The 17,801-nt window shown below is 39.1% G+C and overlaps 2 protein-coding genes across 2 annotated transcripts in view; one reads left to right on the top strand and one right to left on the bottom strand.

The window, feature by feature from the left end:
- LOC115108284 (voltage-dependent calcium channel beta subunit-associated regulatory protein-like) overlaps positions 1–7,958 on the top strand; it is a 29,704-nt gene extending 21,746 nt beyond the window's left edge. Inside the window, exons 8-9 of the mRNA XM_065008998.1 lie at positions 1,876–2,053; positions 2,861–7,958. Coding sequence (XP_064865070.1) covers positions 1,876–2,053; positions 2,861–4,364 — 1,682 coding nt within the window. The 3' untranslated portion in view covers positions 4,365–7,958. The remainder of the gene's footprint in view (positions 1–1,875; positions 2,054–2,860) is intronic.
- A 7-nt stretch (positions 7,959–7,965) lies between these two features.
- LOC115108285 (serine/threonine-protein kinase STK11-like) overlaps positions 7,966–17,801 on the bottom strand; it is a 40,666-nt gene continuing 30,830 nt past the window's right edge. Inside the window, exon 11 of the mRNA XM_029632436.2 lies at positions 7,966–9,705. The gene's annotated coding sequence lies outside the window, so the exon portion shown is untranslated. The remainder of the gene's footprint in view (positions 9,706–17,801) is intronic.

Consider the following 17,801-nt stretch of genomic DNA (forward strand, 5'->3'; position numbering starts at 1 on the left):
GAAGGCCCTTTCCTGTTTCAGCATGACAATGCCCCCGTGCACAAAGCGAGGTCCATACAGAAATGGTTTGTCAAGATCGGTGTGGAAGAATTTGACTGGCCTGCACAGAGCCCTGACCTTAACACCATCAAACATCTTTGGGCTGAATTAGAACGCCGACTGCGAGCCAGGCCTAATTGCCCAACATCACTAATGCTCTTGTGGCTGAAGGGAAGCAAATCCTTGCAGCAATGTTCCAACATCTAGTGGAAAGCCTTCCCAACCTCCTACTAATGCCCATGATTTTGGAATTAGATGTTTGACGAGCAGGTGTCCACATACTTTTGGTCATGTAGTGTATCTCAATGCCTGCTGCTATCTCTTCAGCTGACTGCTACAGTACATAAGTAGATAAGAGATGCTAACCTCTCACCATTACAATAATAGGGGAGGTTAGCATTTCTGGGGGGGTAGGATATTTGTGCATCTAACTTTGTCACTCATCATTATTCACGATTCATTCAGGACTATGCGTAATCATGGTAGCATCCACATTAATGTGGAAGTGTTTAGAAAGATATTCTATTCTCTTTTACAATAAAATTGATACTACATTATTTACCATTTTAATTTCTATTGCATCCAACAAGTTTTTAGAGTTACAAGAGTATACACATACTCTTGTACACATGGTTTTAGAGTATACACATAAGTAAAAAAAACATTTAAACATTTTGGTCCTCTAAAATATGGGGTCTATGTACAAACAGTTCTATCATTTTTAAACGGTTCACCCGATATGGATGAAAATACCCTTAAAGCTGTCAGTCTGCACTTTAACCCCTAGTCATTGTATCATATCAAATCCAAAGTGCTGGAGTACAGAACCAAAACAACAAATGTGTCACTGTCCCCAATACTTTTGTAGCTAACCTACAGTATATGTTTGGGGCAAATCCAATACAACACATTACTTAGTCCCACTCTCCATATTTTCAAGCATACTAGTGGCTTCATCATGTTATGGGTATGCTTGTATTCTTTAAGGACTGGGGAGTTTTTCAGGATACACGTAATGGAGCTTAACACAGGCAAAATCCTGAGGAAAACCTTGTTCAGTTGGCTTTCCACCTAGCACTGGGAGATTATTTCACCTTTCAGCAGAACAATAACCTCAAACACAAGGCCAAATCTACACTAGAGTTGCTTACCAAGAAGACAGTGAATGTTCCTGAGTGGTCAATTTGACAGTTTGAAGAATTTTGAAAAGAATAATGGGCAAATATTGTACAATCCAGGTGTGCAAAGCTCTGAGAGACTTACCCATAAAGATATTTCTGTATTTCATTGTCAATAAATGTGCAAGAATGTCAAAAACAAGTTTTCACTTTGTCATTATCGGGTTTGTGTGTAGATGAGTAAAAAAACATCTATTTCATCCATTTTGAATTCAGGCTGTAACATAAGAAAATGTGGAATAAGTCCGGGGGTATGAGTATGTTCTGAAGGCAATGTATTCACACAGCACAACTGTCGCTACCAGACTCTTATTATGATTGCTAAATACTGCACAATTTAAACACTTGCCCCCAGTCCCCCAAAACGCATGAAAATATTGGACTATAACTTGTGCCTTCCTGTATTATACTTATGCTAAAATGTTTTCTATTCTACTGAGCCATTTACATTATGTTCGTATTCTTATCTTTTATTATTTCTTATTCTTGAAGGAACCTGCAAGTAAGCATTTCGTTGGATGGTGTTTACCATGTGTATCCCGTTCATACACCTAATACAACTTGAAACTTGATATACCATGGTGAATGTTGGTACCAACATCCCATGTCTCTCTGTGGCCTTGGACTAATGTTTGACCTGCTTCGTCCTGCGTGTCAGGGTCCCCTAAGAGGAGGCAGTTCCAGCGGCAGCGCGCCGCCAGCGAGAGCATGGACCAGGAGGATAACGACGCCCACCACATGTACCTCATCCAGTACATCGCCCGCACCCAAGACGTCACCTACCACCCCAGCCCCTCCGCCCGCCTCCTCTCCCCCAAGCCACCACCCTCCCCTCGGCAGGTATCTTTAATTCCCTCGCCATCCTTCCACCTCACCGCTTTGCCTCAGTCATCATTACGGTAACTAACAGTATTATGGATAGCTTTGTGTATGTTTTACCTGTCACGGTTAGGATTTGAGGAGAGTAAGCTGATCCTAGATCTGTGCCTACAGGGAACTTTTACCCACAGCTGCTTAACAAGCCAGCCCATTCCATCGCTGATGCAGAGTGATGATGGCATGGACAGGAATAGTTTTTGGGGTCAATGGGAGAATCTCAACTGCCAACTCCTCGCATCCTCTCTCCTCTCCTCGCGAGGGGACCCAAGCAGTATGCAATTAAGATTTTCCATTAGTGACCCCCTTACTTGAATTTACTGTGGACGCAGAGCTGTGATGGATTTTAAGGAATACAAATATGTATTTGTATACTGAATAAAAATGAGTAATAATCAAAGCCTATCCATATTTGTTTCTTCTACAGTGCTGGAAGCATTCATGTTGATTCCTGAACATGCATAGCTGCTAACATAATGCAAGCCATATGTCATGCTTCTAATGGATAACTAACTGGGACCAGTAAAATCACAATGTAGGGAAATTCTACACATTTGCAAAACACATGACATTTGTGCATTGCAGTTCAGTGGTTTGTGGAAAACATGCTACAACCTTAAGATGTCATGGTGATCACTTGTAATCACAGTGGCTGCAAACATACTCAAACATCAGACATCAGATCTGTGTATGGGCGCTCTGTGACTGACTGTTATACTGTTTGTGTGCGTGTGTGTGTGCGTCTTTGTACGTGTGTGTCAATGCAGGTTAGAGGTGGAGGTGGTGGTGGAGCCCAACTGCAGCAGGGGCCAAGTGGCGGGGTTGATCGGCCTGTCCCCAGAGTCCCAGGACGAGGCAGCGAGCCTGGGGGACTGTAGACAGGAGAGCTTGGCCTCAGACCACCAGGCCTTGTACAGAGACATCTGGACGCTCCGGGCCTCTCTAGAGCAGTACGGCTCCTCAGACCAGATCAACGACAGGGACTCTGTTCGCAGCGACGCCGACAGTGTCAGCTCCCTGGGGGGCCGGACCGAGAGGGAGGAACTGCCCAGTAACCCCTCCCAGGACATCGGGGATGAACCCGAAGGGGATGTAGAGCTGCCCATGGATGATGGGATGGGAGAGGAGAAGGAAGAGAAGAAGAAAGGGGGGAAGCAGGACAGTGTGGAGTCAGAGAGGGTCAGTGACGGGGAGTCAGGCAATCGTAAGCTCATGCAGATGGACAGTGGCTATACGTCTATAGAGGCTCCATCTCGGGCGCCAGAGGAGCTAAGACTGTTTGGCAGTAGTGGCAGTATAGACAGGACGGCCCTGGAGAAGAGACACTACTTCACCAGTGCAGGGCACACGGGCACAGTGGGCGAGAGCTTCGAAGCCCGCATCTTCGAGGAAGAGCCAGGCGAGGAGATGCTGGTGGGGGCGACGGGCGGCATCGCAATAGAAACGTCCAGGTCTCCCCTGGGCTGGTCTCCGTATGGGCAGATGTTCACTCCACGAGAGGTGCAGCCGCACTCCCACCCACCCTTATCATTACACCGCCGCGACTACAGCATCGACAAGAAAACTGACGCGCTCTTCCATGAATTCCTCCGCCACGACCCCCAGTTCGACCAGCAGGAGTCACCGAGGAAACATCGCTCGCGCATCCACCTCCGCAAACAGTGGCAGCGCAACAAGCAGTACAGTGACCCGGGCGTTCGCTACCAGTACCACTCCTTTGAGAGGCAGCGGACCCCCCTGCGACGAGGCGATAGCGTCAACTACCCTCTGGACACAGGCTTCCACAGCACACTGCCACGCATCGGCAGTGCGCCTGATGAGGAGGCCAGCGAGGGGGCCCCCAGTACCCCCCAGACGCCAAAGGCCGAGGTGGTGGCGGGCGGGGCAGGAGAGGTGGAGGAAGGAGACAGGAGGAGAGCGAGTCCCAGCAGTAGCTGTGGCAGCAGCACCGTGACCATTAGAGACCTGGAAGGGAGGGCATCCTGTTCCCCTCCCACTGTTCCGGATAGAGAGGGCCTGCTAGGGGAGCAGCCCAACCCCCAGGAAGACACTAGGCAGGCGGTACACCCCCCTGAGGCCCCTTACGAGCCCCCCCAGCCTCCTGACACGGGCAACAGCCGACAGACCATCACAGCCGAGCTGACGGACAAGCTGTGCGCCACTCTGGATGAGCGGCTGTACACAGGCCTGCAACGGACCAAGGACACAGTGGTGGTGACAGAGTGTATGGTGAAGGTCGTTCACGTCTCCCCCGACCACAGCCCAGTGTAGCATGTCTCCAGTCCTCCTCCACTCCTCCCTGATCTTTTGTGTTTCATTTGATTTCAGTCTACGCCGGGTAACTACAATTTCTCTGTCTGTCTGTCTGAATTAGCTGGTCCCAGACCAGTAACAAGAAAACAGGCTACACTACACAGTATCATGTAGGCTATATGAAGAATACACCCCTAGATAGTATTTACAGTACCATAGTGTCTCTTACTGCTGTGATTCCTTTCTCCTCTTAGAGAAGTGATGATGTAAAGAGCCAGTATGCTCTCTGCACTAGTCTATCCACTGTGAAACTAGGTGCTATTAGCTTTGAAATCATCTCAAGATCTGGATACAAAGTTTATCTGGGTGTAATAGGCCAGTCTTGACTGATAGGCCAGCCAAGACTGTTTAATTGTAATGTGATGTAATTTAATCTGAATCTATGGTACTAGGAACAGAAACAGATGAATTTGAAAATGCAATTTTTTTCCCTCATAAACGATCATTAAATGGGTATGAAGATGCTCTCCTAATTTGGACACCAAATAAATTGCAGTATCCATATTAGGACTGCCTCGTCATATCCACACTGGATCAGAGAATATTCTTCATCAAGTATCCTTGTTGCTTAATGTCTGGCCTCATGTTTCCATAAAAAAAAATGTCTTACTGCTTTCCAGAAAAGTGATGGTTGTTAGGACATGTTGTTCTTTGTATTTGTTGTTGTTTGTCTATGCTTGTTTTACATTTCACAGCTGGTTGTGACTGTAGTAACTGGCATATTGGAGGCCAGGGTTAGAACAACTTAAATGACAGGTTTTTACCTCATTCCTGTGCCAAAAATACCTTGTTAGCTAATGGAGGCATCTCAAGTGTTACTGAACCAGGGGTTGGAACTAAAACATTTTTTCCAATCGTTTAGTTTTGAACACAACCGCAAATCTTTCATTTTGTTCCACTTTTCCGACCAGCAAGAGTTTAGAACCCCCAAAAAAGTACTGGTTTATATTGTTCCTTTTTTAACCTGTCAAATCATATATTTAATTTCTTTACATTTAGCTCATTAAATGACTTCACCAATCAGTGCAGACAGAGCAGGCAAGCTAGTTGTTTACATGCGTGATGGACAGGCAAGCTAGTTGTTTACATGCGTGATGGACAGGCAAGCTAGTTGTTTACATGCGTGATGGACAGGCAAGCTAGTTGTTTACATGCGTGATGGACAGGCAAGTGTAGCCTATGGTGCAAGATGCAACAGAAATTTTGCGGGTGGAGAGAGCGAGAGAGGGTTGAAGTGCTGGGCATCTTGTTATGACATGAATTATCTGAATTTGGTCCACAGAATTATACCTACGGAGCGGCTTCTATGGAGGAACGTTGAATGTCCTTCGAGCAAGCCAGCTAGTTAGTGTGTACAGAGCCACACCATAATTAAAAACATATTTTTGTAGTTAATAAATTCGACATGAAACATGCTAAATAAGCCTATAGTATCCTTAACTATCATTGAAAAAGTTCATCCTTTATTTTCTAGCTAATTAAAAAGGTCTCCTGACTTCTGAATCAAGCTTGTAACCTCAGTACAGGAGCCTATGCTTTGGAGAGGAGCAGGTGTCTCTCTCTCACACACCCACACAAAGATGTTCAGCTTGCAGGCAGACACTGGAATAAGTTTGAGTGAGGGCTTTGCATAGGCGTTTTGTTGTGGGCCTAAAAACAAATGCCTGGAATGTAACATAACGTTATTAATCGGTTCCAAAGCTTTGAAAAATAACTGGTATGTTCTGGAACAGTAAGGATCACTTTCATTCCAGGTTCCGTTTCTGTTCCTTGAAATGAAATGTTGTTCCTTTCTTCCAACCCCTGCTGTTAGAATCACACATCAAAGGCAAGGCTCCCTTGGCCTCCCCCACGACAGTGTTGGTTAGTGCTGGTCTATAGCTGTAAAGGTTTAAATGAAGGCTTTGAATGGGGCCGATGTTGCCCTCGCAGACATTTGCGTTTATTGAATTTATTCATAAAGGCATACTTTCTTGTGCATGGGTTTACCAAACAGGCTTTATTTGTTTGCTCACTTTCTTTTCTTTCCCCTCCTTCTCCTGTGAAAGTTGATAACGCAGCAGCGCATCCCTCTGGGCTATAAGGACTGCACTTCTTGTCTGTTACCAAACCAGAACAAAGTTGTTATTTGGAGCAAATTCCACACCTTCTCCTTTGACATCCTCTGTGTGGACTTTGCAACCCAATGCCATTCAAGTGTAACCCCATTATCAGATTATGTCTTATGTGCCAAAAGAAGGCAAGGAATGGCATGCCCGTTCCAGAATTACCTTGGAAACTATTTTGCACTGTGTAGTGGCTGGGAGTCTGCTTCTCCTACATCCCACAATCAGCAGGAATATTTGATCAAAAACAAGGGGAGTCCCCCTCCCGTAGTTGAAGTCCACTCTGCCTGGTCTATTGCTGAGGGTGTAACACAATTAAGATAGAGAAATTGCCGTAAATGGAAAAGAGGGAGATATTTCTAGCTTTCATTTCCCTCCTTTTGGGTGTGACCGTGCTACTTCACAGCCCCGGTGAATCAGATATGTTTCCTCTAATAGGGACATCAGATACCTCCTTGTTATAGCTGAGTGGACTCACAGGCAGAAGGTACCTTAACTCATTAGGGGAACAATGGCCTAAGATGAAAGCTGGTGAGAGGGCTTGAATTGGTCTTCTAGCTTGGAGGCTAGTGATATCCTTCCTTTCTCTCACCTACTTCACATAGCCCACACAGTAGACAGTGCACATTATGTCACCATGGGAAGGAAACCCAGGGGCTTCACATGTCTCAGCACCATTTTGTGTCATTACCAGGTGCCTTTTATGGAGGTGTTAGAACGTCAAGGAATGAGACGGATCCTTTCGCCAGTCGCCTTGGGAACAAACAAGATCAGATGCCTTTGAGGTTACTGGTTACTCAGCATTCTCTGATTGTCAGTAATGAGAGGAATGGTGCATCATTTCTGGACTTAGCAAGGGGGTGAGAACACCAACCTAATGAAAAAGATTAGAGGCGCAAATAAATTAGTACATTTGTACAAAGAGTAACTTTGTTGTGTATACAAGCACAATGTTGCAGGAACTAGTGTAGTCTCTTTTATTAGGTGTAGACGTAACTGGGGACACTGTGGTGAAAGACGTTTTGTACACAAGTAGCCTGTCCAATGCATTGACGCATTACTGTGCATAGGTTTGCATGATAATGAATCGTTTTAGTACATATATTCATGATTTCTCAGAACTACTGCACCAAATGAATGATTCCATGGTCGTCGGTCGACAGAACAGACATTTAAATCATCACTGGTACTTAATCTACCTTTGTTGTTTAGGAGTCATGCCATGCTAACTGATAATCTACAATTGAGTTTTATTTCCATGAAAGACAAAAATATACAATCTATTTCTGTATTCCTGCTTGTTATAACTGCTATATTTCTCAAACTAGTTAAGTAGAGCTTTATAAATAACTGATTTGTTGACCCATAACTATATGAGCCTTGAGGGACCAAACAATTAAACCGTTATTTGGCGATTTTCCAATAAGTAAATAAATGAATAAAGGCATTAATGGTTGTGTCTCATATTTACTTTTTAATGGTACTCAAAAGCAAAAGAGTGGGAAGAAGAGGAAGACAAGGGGACTGCAACACTATCCTCCCTCTTCTCCATCCCACTCCATGTGTTGTTCATTTCAGGTGTTGAGGGTCTGACAGTGTGTGGAGCTGTTAATATGCACCAGAGCCCATGCACATCAATGAATGACTTCACAGTGATTAGGGTTCCCAATCGATTGCAAAGCAGAGTGAAAGTAGGACAGCAGTCTCAACCTCCATATGAACTGCATCACCAACACCACATCAGCAAATATGACAAAATGAAATATAAAATGAAATATAAAAAATGCCAACATTCCATCAGATTCCCCAATAGCTTTACTCCAATATTGCTATGATCAACCACTAATACCCTGTGGATTTATTTACCAACCTGCAGCAAAGCTATGACTTCTGTTCGCTTTTGCCCTTGGATTTATAAAAGATGCAGTGTTGGGGTAGGGGTAGCCTTTTTGGTCTGTGTGAACATCACTCTCAGGGATGGTCCTGTTCAGTACAAGGTTTGACAGTCCAGATCAATAGTGGCAAGGCCAGCTCCACTAAAACAAGCCCATCACAGCAGGAGCCACAGATCATCTTATCAAAGTAGGCTGCAGCCAACCCTCCCACCAGCCAATACACCAATCAGAATAATACATCAAAGTCAAGGTGAAGCAATCTGCAGTATAGCGTTGTAGTGCCAGAGGAACCTGCAGGTTTGACTGCAGCAGCACACTAGCATGAGCAAATACAGGATGTTCCTTTAAGATGCACTATGCAGAAATGGTCATTTCCTGGTTGCAAAAATTATAATAGTTCGCCTAATTTTAGATATGTGACAAACAAGCAAGTATAGCGTAGAGAATCAATCATTGTACCAAATAGTGTTTTCAGCTGGTGTACAAAACCGAAAGTAAAAGACGCAGAAAGGAAACTCAACGGGAAGCATAGGAAGAGCACACATAGAACAGATTACCACTTCTTAGAAAAACCAAACAAAATTAGTTACAGAACTGATCAATCTCAGTGAAATGTCAGTTTATCAACTGGCTCGCTCTCAGAACCTAACAATTGAGCCTGGGGACGAGTCGGTCATAAAGTTTCACACTGCCTATTGTTTGATTGACAAGATACATTTATTTATAATACAGCCACAAATAAAAGAGAACATCACAGAACAAACAGCTGGTGAGGTTGGGGTGCATTTTATATAAATAATCATTAAAACCCATTTGGGGACTAAAACACCAAAACAAAACTAAAGATGCAAAAAAATCTCAAGCAAAGACATTCTTGAATAGTTCTGCATCCTTGGCTTGTCTATAGTTCCCTTTCCTTTAGCCTGTATATGCCGTTAATGCATTTTTTATTAAATGACCATACTTATTACCGTTACAAATATTGTAGTTTATTGAAATGATCCATGTCATTCAATACACATCACAATGTGCGCTTTAATACAGAGTAACTGTAGGAGAAACAGTGTAGTAGTCTAAAACGAGCTACATTCATACAGTGAGGGGTGGGATTCCCAGTATGATTTGCAGAAGGGGGTAAGTCCTAGCCTCTTCACTTACATCATCACGTTGTCAGACAGAAAATAACTAGTGAAATAAACCACTGTAGTGCATCATGTCCTGTTATTGCATGCTGCAGACCAGGCTGTCAAAACATTCATCACCCAAACGTCAGGGAGCCGGAAAATAGAGAACACAAACCTGAGGGAATCAAAAACCGACAATTAGCTACAATCATTTACAGTATTACTCAATGAGTTATCAGCACCCCTCAATTAAACATTTGCACAATACAGTTCAAGATGACTGAATAATAGATGATTCACATAGTATTACAGTCTAAATAATGGAGGATTCACATAGATTTACAGTCTAAATGGAGGACTCACATAGTATTACAGTCTAAATGGAGGACTCACATAGTATTACAGTCTAAATAATGGAGGATTCACATAGTATTACAGTCTAAATAATGGAGGATTCACATAGTATTAGTCTAAATAATGGAGGATTCACATAGTATTACAGTCTAAATGCAGGACTCACATAGTATTACAGTCTAAATGCAGGACTCACATAGTATTACAGTCTAAATAATGGAGGATTCACATAGTATTACCGTCTAAATGCAGGACTCACATAGTATTACAGTCTAAATAATGGAGGATTCACATAGTATTACCGTCTAAATGCAGGACTCACATAGTATTACAGTCTAAATAATGGAGGATTCACATAGTATTACCGTCTAAATGCAGGACTCACATAGTATTACAGTCTAAATAATGGAGGATTCACATAGTATTACAGTCTAAATAATGGAGGACTCACATAGTATTACAGTCTAAATAATGGAGGACTCACATAGTATTACAGTCTAAATGGAGGACTCACATAGTATTAGTCTGAATAATGGAGGATTCACATAGTATTACAGTCTAAATGGAGGACTCACATAGTATTACAGTCTAAATGGAGGACTCACATAGTATTACAGTCTAAATAATGGAGGACTCACATAGTATTACAGTCTAAATGGAGGACTCACATAGTATTACAGTCTAAATAATGGAGGATTCACATAGTATTAGTCTAAATAATGGCCGATTCACATAGTATTACAGTCTAAATAATGGAGGATTCACATAGTATTACAGTCTAAATAATGGAGGATTCACATAGTATTAGTCTAAATAATGGAGGATTCACATAGTATTAGTCTAAATAATGGAGGACTCACATAGTATTACAGTCTAAATAATGGAGGATTCACATAGTATTACAGTCTAAATAATGGAGGACTCACATAGTATTACAGTCTAAATAATGGAGGACTCACATAGTATTACAGTCTAAATGGAGGACTCACATAGTATTAGTCTGAATAATGGAGGATTCACATAGTATTACAGTCTAAATGGAGGACTCACATAGTATTACAGTCTAAATGGAGGACTCACATAGTATTACAGTCTAAATAATGGAGGATTCACATAGTATTAGTCTAAATAATGGAGGATTCACATAGTATTAGTCTAAATAATGGAGGATTCATATAGTATTACAGTCTAAATAATGGAGGATTCACATAGTATTAGTCTAAATAATGGAGGATTCACATAGTATTACAGTCTAAATAATGGAGGATTCACATAGTATTACAGTCTAAATAATGGAGGATTCACATAGTATTAGTCTAAATAATGGAGGATTCAGTCTAAATAATAGTATTAGTCTAAATAATGGAGGATTCACATAGTATTAGTCTAAATAATGGAGGATTCACATAGTATTACAGTCTAAATAATGGAGGACTCACATAGTATTACAGTCTAAATAATGGAGGACTCACATAGTATTACAGTCTAAATAATGGAGGACTCACATAGTATTACAGTCTAAAGTATTACAGTCTAAATGGAGGATTCACATAGTATTACAGTCTAAATAATGGAGGATTCACATAGTATTACAGTCTAAATAATGGAGGATTCACATAGTATTAGTCTAAATAATGGAGGATTCACATAGTATTAGTCTAAATAATGGAGGATTCACATAGTATTAGTCTAAATAATGGAGGATTCACATAGTATTAGTCTAAATAATGGAGGATTCACATAGTATTAGTCTAAATAATGGAGGACTCACATAGTATTACAGTCTAAATAATGGAGGACTCACATAGTATTACAGTCTAAATAATGGAGGACTCACATAGTATTACAGTCTAAATAATGGAGGATTCACATAGTATTACAGTCTAAATAATGGAGGACTCACATATTTACATTTACATTTAAGTCATTTAGCAGACGCTCTTATCCAGAGCGACTTACAAATTGACATAGTATTACAGTCTAAATAATGGAGGACTCACATAGTAATACAGTCTAAATGGAGGACTCACATAGTATTACAGTCTAAATGGAGGACTCACATAGTATTACAGTCTAAATGGAGGACTCACATAGTATTACAGTCTAAATGGAGGACTCACATAGTATTACAGTCTAAATGGAGGACTCACATAGTATTACAGTCTAAATAATGGAGGATTCATATAGTATTACAGTCTAAATAATGGAGGATTCACATAGTATTACAGTCTAAATAATGGAGGATTCACATAGTATTACAGTCTAAATAATGGAGGATTCACATAGTATTACAGTCTAAATAATGGAGGATTCACATAGTATTACAGTCTAAATAATGGAGGACTCACATAGTATTACAGTCTAAATAATGGAGGATTCACATAGTATTACAGTCTAAATAATGGAGGACTCACATAGTATTACAGTCTAAATAATGGAGGATTCACATAGTATTACAGTCTAAATAATGGAGGACTCACATAGTATTACAGTCTAAATAATGGAGGACTCACATAGCATTACAGTCTAAATGGAGGACTCACATAGTATTACAGTCTAAATGGAGGACTCACATAGTATTACAGTCTAAATGGAGGACTCACATAGTATTACAGTCTAAATAATGGAGGACTCACATAGTATTACAGTCTAAATGGAGGACTCACATAGTATTACAGTCTAAATAATGGAGGACTCACATAGCATTACAGTCTAAATGGAGGACTCACATAGTATTACAGTCTAAATGGAGGACTCACATAGTATTACAGTCTAAATGGAGGACTCACATAGTATTACAGTCTAAATAATGGAGGACTCACATAGTATTACAGTCTAAATGGAGGACTCACATAGTATTAGTCTAAATAATGGAGGACTCACATAGTATTACAGTCTAAATAATGGAGGATTCACATAGTATACAGTCTAAATGGAGGACTCACATAGTATTACAGTCTAAATAATGGAGGATTCACATAGTATTACAGTCTAAATAATGGAGGATTCACATAGTATTACAGTCTAAATAATGGAGGATTCACATAGTATTACAGTCTAAATAATGGAGGATTCACATAGTATTACAGTCTAAATAATGGAGGATTCACATAGTATTAGTCTAAATAATGGAGGATTCACATAGTATTACAGTCTAAATAATGGAGGATTCACATAGTATTAGTCTAAATAATGGAGGACTCACATAGTATTAGTCTAAATAATGGAGGACTCACATAGTATTAGTCTAAATAATGGAGGACTCACATAGTATTACAGTCTAAATAATGGAGGACTCACATAGTATTACAGTCTAAATAATGGAGGATTCACATAGTATTACAGTCTAAATAATGGAGGATTCACATAGTATTACAGTCTAAATAATGGAGGATTCACATAGTATTACAGTCTAAATAATGGAGGATTCACATAGTATTACAGTCTAAATGGAGGACTCACATAGTATTACAGTCTAAATGGAGGACTCACATAGTATTACAGTCTAAATGGAGGACTCACATAGTATTACAGTCTAAATAATGGAGGACTCACATAGTATTACAGTCTAAATAATGGAGGATTCACATAGTATTACAGTCTAAATAATGGAGGATTCACATAGTATTACAGTCTAAATAATGGAGGATTCACATAGTATTACAGTCTAAATAATGGAGGACTCACATAGTATTACAGTCTAAATAATGGAGGACTCACATAGTATTACAGTCTAAATAATGGAGGACTCACATAGTATTACAGTCTAAATAATGGAGGACTCACATAGTATTAGTCTAAATAATGGAGGACTCACATAGTATTAGTCTAAATAATGGAGGACTCACATAGTATTACAGTCTAAATAATGGAGGACTCACATAGTATTACAGTCTAAATAATGGAGGACTCACATAGTATTACAGTCTAAATGGAGGACTCACATAGTATTACAGTCTAAATGGAGGACTCACATAGTATTACAGTCTAAATAATGGAGGACTCACATAGTATTACAGTCTAAATAATGGAGGATTCACATAGTATTACAGTCTAAATAATGGAGGATTCACATAGTATTACAGTCTAAATAATGGATGATTCACATAGTATTACAGTCTAAATGGAGGACTCACATAGTATTACAGTCTAAATAATGGAGGACTCACATAGTATTAGTCTAAATGGAGGACTCGCATAGTATTACAGTCTAAATAGAGGACTCACATAGTATTACAGTCTAAATAATGGAGGATTCACATAGTATTAGTCTAAATAATGGAGGATTCACATAGTATTACAGTCTAAATAATGGAGGATTCACATAGTATTACAGTCTAAATAATGGAGGACTCACATAGTATTACAGTCTAAATAATGGAGGATTCACATAGTATTACTAAATAATGGAGGTCACATAGTAAATAATGGAGGACTCACATAGTATTACAGTCTAAATAATGGAGGACTCAGTCATAGTATTACAGTCTAAATAATGGAGGACTCACATAGTATTACAGTCTAAATAATGGAGGATTCACATAGTATTACAGTCTAAATAATGGAGGATTCACATAGTATTACAGTCTAAATAATGGAGGACTCACATAGTATTACAGTCTAAATAATGGAGGACTCACATAGTATTACAGTCTAAATAATGGAGGATTCACATAGTATTACAGTCTAAATAATGGAGGACTCATAGTATTACAGTCTAAATGGAGGACTCACATAGTATTACAGTCTAAATGGAGGACTCACATAGTATTACAGTCTAAATGGAGGACTCAAATAGTATTAGTCTAAATAATGGAGGATTCACATAGTATTACAGTCTAAATGGAGGACTCACATAGTATTACAGTCTAAATGGAGGACTCACATAGTATTACAGTCTAAATAATGGAGGATTCACATAGTATTACAGTCTAAATAATGGAGGACTCACATAGTATTACAGTCTAAAAATGGAGGACTCACATAGTATTAGTCTAAAAATGGAGGATTCACATAGTATTACAGTCTAAATGGAGGACTCACATAGTATTACAGTCTAAATGGAGGACTCACATAGTATTACAGTCTAAATAATGGAGGATTCACATAGTATTAGTCTAAATAATGGAGGATTCATATAGTATTACAGTCTAAATAATGGAGGATTCATATAGTATTACAGTCTAAATAATGGAGGATTCACATAGTATTACAGTCTAAATAATGGAGGATTCACATAGTATTACAGTCTAAATAATGGAGGATTCACATAGTATTAGTCTAAATAATGGAGGATTCACATAGTATTAGTCTAAATAATGGAGGATTCACATAGTATTACAGTCTAAATAATGGAGGACTCACATAGTATTACAGTCTAAATAATGGAGGATTCACATAGTATTACAGTCTAAATAATGGAGGATTCACATAGTATTACAGTCTAAATGGAGGATTCACATAGTATTACAGTCTAAATAATGGAGGATTCACATAGTATTACAGTCTAAATAATGGAGGATTCACATAGTATTACAGTCTAAATGGAGGATTCACATAGTATTACAGTCTAAATAATGGAGGATTCACATAGTATTACAGTCTAAATAATGGAGGATTCACATAGTATTACAGTCTAAATGGAGGATTCACATAGTATTACAGTCTAAATAATGGAGGATTCACATAGTATTACAGTCTAAATAATGGAGGACTCACATAGTATTACAGTCTAAATGGAGGACTCACATAGTATTACAGTCTAAATGGAGGACTCACATAGTATTACAGTCTAAATAATGGAGGACTCACATAGTATTACAGTCTAAATAATGGAGGACTCACATAGTATTACAGTCTAAATAATGGAGGATTCACATAGTATTACAGTCTAAATAATGGAGGATTCACATAGTATTACAGTCTAAATAATGGAGGACTCACATAGTATTACAGTCTAAATAATGGAGGACTCACATAGTATTACAGTCTAAATAATGGAGGACTCACATAGTATTACAGTCTAAATAATGGAGGACTCACATAGTATTACAGTCTAAATAATGGAGGACTCACATAGTATTACAGTCTAAATAATGGAGGACTCACATAGTATTAGTCTAAATAATGGAGGGCTCACATAGTATTAGTCTAAATAATGGAGGACTCACATAGTATTACAGTCTAAATAATGGAGGATTCACATAGTATTAGTCAGTCATAGTAAATAATGGAGGACTCACATAGTATTACAGTCTAAATAATGGAGGACTCACATAGTATTACAGTCTAAATAATGGAGGATTCACATAGTATTACAGTCTAAATAATGGAGGATTCACATAGTATTACAGTCTAAATAATGGATGATTCACATAGTATTACAGTCTAAATGGAGGACTCACATAGTATTACAGTCTAAATAATGGAGGACTCACATAGTATTAGTCTAAATGGAGGACTCGCATAGTATTACAGTCTAAATAGAGGACTCACATAGTATTACAGTCTAAATAATGGAGGATTCACATAGTATTAGTCTAAATAATGGAGGATTCACATAGTATTACAGTCTAAATAATGGAGGATTCACATAGTATTACAGTCTAAATAATGGAGGATTCACATAGTATTAGTCTAAATAATGGAGGACTCACATAGTATTAGTCTAAATAATGGAGGACTCACATAGTATTACAGTCTAAATAATGGAGGACTCACATAGTATTACAGTCTAAATAATGGAGGATTCATATAGTATTAGTCTAAATAATGGAGGATTCACATAGTATTACAGTCTAAATAATGGAGGATTCACATAGTATTACAGTCTAAATGGAGGACTCACATAGTATTAGTCTAAATAATGGAGGATTCATATAGTATTAGTCTAAATAATGGAGGATTCACATAGTATTAGTCTAAATAATGGAGGATTCACATAGTATTAGTCTAAATAATGGAGGAATCACATAGTATTACAGTCTAAATGGAGGACTCACATAGTATTAGTCTAAATAATGGAGGATTCACATAGTATTAGTCTAAATAATGGAGGATTCACATAGTATTAGTCTAAATGGAGGACTCACATAGTATTAGTCTAAATAATGGAGGACTCACATAGTATTAGTCTAAATAATGGAGGACTCACATAGTATTACAGTCTAAATAATGGAGGACTCACATAGTATTACAGTCTAAATAATGGAGGACTCACATAGTATTACAGTCTAAATAATGGAGGATTCATATAGTATTAGTCTAAATAATGGAGGATTCACATAGTATTACAGTCTAAATAATGGAGGACTCACATAGTATTACAGTCTAAATAATGGAGGACTCACATAGTATTACAGTCTAAATAATGGAGGATTCATATAGTATTAGTCTAAATAATGGAGGACTCACATAGTATTACAGTCTAAAAGAACAATGGAACCAAGATTGTATGGATAGTATTCTGCATCTGTATTGCTTCTCCACTCAGTTGGTGCTGTAAGCCTCTGTGGCCATTCGCAGTGAGTGGGAAATGATGTCATCTTCAATTTCATACAGCACTGTAGATGTAGTGTTTCAAGGGGTACTGTATTATATAATTATTTTAACAAATATGTTAAATGTGTTGCATATAGCACGACACATGTTTGTTAGGAAGGGATATTATTCAAATTAGCATCAGAATCCCCTATTGGCTCAGGAAATGGTGTGACGGTTGCAATGCATTTGTATGAACCTGTTAACCAGGCAGGAGTGCATGATGGGATCCTTCATTTTTCCTTCAGAAAGAGGAATGTGAGGCAGGGGGAGTTTGTTAAAGAGTCAGAGCCCGTACTCAGCAATGACTCATCGGGAGAGAAAGAAAGAGAGAGTGAGGGAGACGGAGGGAGAAAGAGGGGAACCCACATGAATGAG

The sequence above is a fragment of the Oncorhynchus nerka genome, linkage group LG24 (genome assembly GCF_034236695.1).
Source record: "Oncorhynchus nerka isolate Pitt River linkage group LG24, Oner_Uvic_2.0, whole genome shotgun sequence".
NCBI lineage: Eukaryota > Metazoa > Chordata > Actinopteri > Salmoniformes > Salmonidae > Oncorhynchus > Oncorhynchus nerka.